The sequence below is a fragment of the Drosophila willistoni genome (genome assembly GCF_018902025.1).
Source record: "Drosophila willistoni isolate 14030-0811.24 chromosome XL unlocalized genomic scaffold, UCI_dwil_1.1 Seg142, whole genome shotgun sequence".
NCBI lineage: Eukaryota > Metazoa > Arthropoda > Insecta > Diptera > Drosophilidae > Drosophila > Drosophila willistoni.
The window spans coordinates 4,080,517-4,085,209 of record NW_025814053.1 but is presented as its reverse complement, the minus strand read 5'-3'; the positions used below and the strand labels follow the sequence as shown (position 1 = coordinate 4,085,209).

The window sequence follows — 4,693 nt, the reverse complement described above, 5'->3', positions numbered from 1 at the left end:
TTTCACTAACAATCTTGCTATCAATTTCATTCACCATTTCGCTAACAATCTCGCTATCATCCCTCTTAACTATTTCACTAACAATTTCCTCGTCTTCCCTTTTGGGGTTACATTCTTTCGTGACTATTCTATTCTTACAATTTTTTGTTTTAACTATTTCATCAACTGTTCTCACAACATTTACATTTCTAGCTATTTGCAAATCTGTATGGCATGTCTGCAATGACAAGGACTCAAACTCCGACCGCTCTCCAAGTTCATTTTCGCCTTCTTTCCTTTCAATCGTAACCATTTTCAAGGCATTTAAGTCTAACTTAATATTACAAGCTTTCATAAAATCTCTTCCCAAAATTACTTCATGGCTCATAGACTCATTATCGACTACTATTAAATGAAAGAATACTTTTATTGAATTTTTGAAAACAAAACATTTGACTTTTCCATATGACAAAAGTGGACTCTTATTTAATCCATAATATTTATGATTAAGTGAAATTAAATGTATCTTTTCTGGTAAACATGAGATTTTAATAAGTGAAACATCACTGCCTGAGTCTATGAAGCATGCTGTAATCAAGTAAGGATTAGTTGGTGTTTTAAAATATATCTTAACAAATCTTACGTCGTCGCATCCTTTAGCCAGCTTCTCCTTATTAAGTGGACACTTAGCCACCCAATGATCCAAGGCACCGCATCCGAAACAGGACCCTGGCACTCTGTCGGGTTTCTTACAGTCCTTGCTCATGTGGCCCTTCGAGTTGCAGTTGTAGCAACGGAAACCTTCTTTGGAATGTCTGCCCGTAGCGGCCACCTTTGTAGTTTCTCTTGCTGCTCGCTGTACCGGTAGCTGAATGCCTGAAAATGCACGGCGTAATTCTGCAATGCATTTGAATCCTTGAATCTGCGCTTGAATGCGGAGTCCCTCCACAGGAATCCCTTCAATGGCTTTGTCTACTCGCTCCTCTTCGCTGATGCAGATAGCATCTGACAGCCTGGCCTTCTCATCGATGTAACTGACGAAACTCTCATTGGCGCTCCAAATTCGAGACTCGAATAAGCGCCTGGCATCTGCTTGAGACACAGTTTTCCCGAACGACTCGACGAGCTGCTCACAGATGTTGCCCACGGGTTCCAAAATGCGCGTACTATTGGCATGTAACCACTCATGAGCCCGTCCTTTAAGCTTGGAGACTAGAAGCATGTGCATTTGTACACCTTTGATTCCATATACACCGCTTATGTTTGTCAGCTGCGCGACCCATTTCTTTCCACACGAGTTCCCATTAAATTCCAACAACGCTTCTTTTGCTAATTGGAATTTTGCAGCCGACGAAAAACCGCTTTCCAACACCTCCTCCGAGCGTTGATTTACCAACACTGGTTCATGACGCTGGTTTTGCGCGCCAATCAGTTCTGCTGCCATCTCGTTTTCGCTGCCGCTGTCGTTGCTCGTTGGCACTGAATCGTGCGTTTCGTTTTCTGTCTGGCGTTGAGGCGCCACTATGTCGAACAATTGTGGACGCAGTAAATCGCACAATTTTTTTAGCAAGACATCAGTGTTGTTGTCTCCCTCTTTCTCATTTGTGGTCTCTGACAGTTGACGGTTACTTTCGTCTTCTGTACTTTCCTCGACAGTCTCAGTTCCAATAGATATGGAACAAGCTCCTCGTCGATCCACTGGAACATCGTTTAAGCGCGCCACAAGCTCGGCCTTTGACCCTGTTGTAGGCAAGTCCAATAGCTCCAACCACTTCTTTAAAGTTGGCAAATTGTGAGCCTCAATGTTGATGTCCATTGCGTTAAAGTTCACCACTTCTGATATTGTGGGCGGCAGATAAATTAACCAATGCCAGAATATTTAGGAGATTCGGGTTTTAGTTTCTTTAGATTAATAATAGTTTATTTATTTCTTAATTGTTTTTATTATTATTTATTATGGTTATTATTTATTAGATATAATTAATGTTTCCTCGATATTTGTCTTACACTCCTCAACGCTCAGCAACGACTGACTCACACGTCAGACCCGCTAAACTTTTCTCTCTCTCGGAGAGTCAATTAAAATACCGGGATCGAAGAGTAGCAAGAGAGCAAGTGTGACCGTCTCTCCTGCTACACAACTTTTTGCCACGCCCCCTTCCGCCCCCGGAATTTACATAAAACTGTTTTTCTTAAAAAGTATAGCAGATAGAAACATCAAATTTGGTTTATATACTCGTTTAGTTAGCGCGCAGAAAATAATTGTTCCATCTTTTTGCCACGCCCCCTTCCGCCCCCGGAATTTACATAAAACTGTTTTTCTTAAAAAGTATAGCAGATAGAAACATCAAATTTGATTTATATACTCGTTTAGTTAGCGCGCAGAAAATAATTGTTCCAACTTTTTGCCACGCCCCCTTCCGCCCCCGGAATTTACATAACTCTGATTTTCTTAAAAACTATGAAAGCTACCGACATTAAATTTGGTATGTAAGTTAGCCTAATAGACGCGCAGATATTGACTATTTAAAAATTTTGCCACGCCCATTTCCGCCCCCGAAAATTAAACAAAACTGATTTTCTCGAAAACTAACAAAGCTAAACTCACCAAATTTAGTATGTATATTGGCTTAGTATGCGCGCAGAATACATATATTTTAATATGTTGTCACGCCCACTTCCGCCTCCATAATTTAGAAAAAACCGATTAGCTCTTGCAATTTTTTGACCATCGCGATCAAATTTGGCAGACTAATAAATCTTATCTATTTCTATCAAACTACCAAATTTGATTGAAATCGGACTAGAAACATACAAAATATACGTATGAACGTATTTTGCTACTCGATCCATAAGGGCAGAATTGGCCGTTGGCTAGTGGCGGCGCTAGAGTGCTTGTGTGTTTGTAGAGTGAGCGAGATAGCAAATGGTATGAGGCATGTTAAAACAATTTAGTAGACATACATTTGGTTTTCGAAATTCTAAATATTTGTTTCACCTGGTGTATGGTATACCCAAGTCGGCGAGACGACTTACTTACTTCATTTTTGTATATATTTATATATATTTTTTTTGTTTGCCGTTTCCCTTCGAGTAGAGCAACGCGAGAAAAGTGGTTTCTATTTATTTATTTATATTCCCATTGTGCAAAAGTTGCACAAAACGCACACAACAGAGACTGCAAAAAGGAAGAACAGAGAGTGGGGGAGAGGGAGAGACAAAGAAACCGAGTATTCAATAGTGGGCATGTCCCAAGTGGAAGGAATGGAATGGTGAATGATTTGATAACTAAGCTTCGGCTAAGCCGTGAACTAGCACAGAGATTAGCTGCAAGAAATCCCCAAATGGTAATACAAACCACAACAATTTTTTAAAGCCAATTTCCTTTTTTTTGCAAATATATTGTACTTTCGCTCCATATATTTATAAACTATTATCGCTTTTTTTTATATGGACCATCGAATTCGAAATATTTCTTATTAGTTATAGACTTACCTGAAATTACTTGATTTAACTCTAAAAAGTTGCTAGCTTGTAATAAGTTCTCACGAAATTGTTTTAATTGGTTAAGTAGACAATTTAGTTTCTAAATGACATTGTAAAAAAATGAAAATGAACTCTTCTAGGCTTAACATTCACCTGTTTGTGTGTCCATTGACCTATAAACTGTTCAACTTTACAAAACATAATGTCACATAAATTTTTAAATTCAAACAATCTAGAATATACCCATTTGTTCTCTATGGCTAAAGGGTGTGCCAATTCAAGCAAAATGCTTGTTTAAATCATATATTTAATATAGTTCAGTGATTATATGATACAGCTGCATAACCAAATCAGATGGAGCGTAAAGTATTTTCATTTGAAATCGATTTTATGTTGATTGACGTAAATAACATAATCTGCTTTTGGATCTCATTCCTACATAGCAAGAAAGTAAAAACTTTATAAACGAATATTTTTCACCACAAGACGTTATGCATTTGTCAATTTGTTAAGCGCATAAGTTTCTGAATACCCCGAATACCAAATAACAGACTTAACAGGGGGATGCGTCTCTTTCTGAGGATGGCTTGGCGATAGAGAAGAGAGTGTGGAGGAAGAGAGAAAGTTTATAATCCTTTACAGAGCCGAGAACTAATTGCAATGTAAATAAATTACAGGCGACACTAGCAGAGCTCCACTTCCTTGCTGCTTCTCGCTGCCGCCCTCTATTATCACTGTGCAATATTTCACTCAATATTCAAAAGCTGGCAACCATTCCTTTCCCCTAAACCCTTCCCCCCCCCCCCCCCCCCATCGCTTCAGCTCAGTTTGGTCTGCTGTGTCGAAAAACGCATTCAACTCGACTTAACTAACTATTAAGGACTACTTCAAGTTTTACACAGGATATATGCATGTATTTGCACTACTTGTTGTCCTTGCATCCTTTAGCAGCCAACAGTGTCTATGTGCGCCCCACCCACCACCATTGTACCCCTTTCACACACACACACACACACACACACACACACACACACACACACAAATAGCAGAATAATATTTTATGATGAAATTCTGTGACAAGCTCGATTACACTTACATTTGAAAATCGGTTCTTATATTTCAATTTCAAACTAAACTTAATTAAGACAACAGTAATTAGTTGACATTAACTGAGATAAAGATTACGAAATTGAATCAGCTGATGGCAATTCACTTAAAAGTACTTACT

At 38.7% G+C, this 4,693-nt stretch overlaps 1 protein-coding gene across 1 annotated transcript; it reads right to left on the bottom strand.

Annotated features, from left to right (window-relative positions):
- Positions 1-530: 530 nt before the first annotated feature.
- Positions 531-1,426, bottom strand: LOC124460576. The gene is made up of 2 exons (XM_047011638.1): positions 623-1,426; positions 531-567 (listed from the first exon to the last, which is right to left on the bottom strand). Exons 1-2 carry the CDS (start codon positions 1,421-1,423, stop codon positions 556-558), a joined length of 813 nt encoding a protein of 270 aa, XP_046867594.1. The 5' UTR covers positions 1,424-1,426; the 3' UTR covers positions 531-555.
- Positions 1,427-4,693: the final 3,267 nt, after the last annotated feature.

Bases quoted from the DNA above. Each gene is read 5' to 3' on its own strand.
- LOC124460576 (XM_047011638.1), bottom strand. From the start codon at position 1,423: ATGGCAGCAGAACTGATTGGCGCGCAAAACCAGCGTCATGAACCAGTG.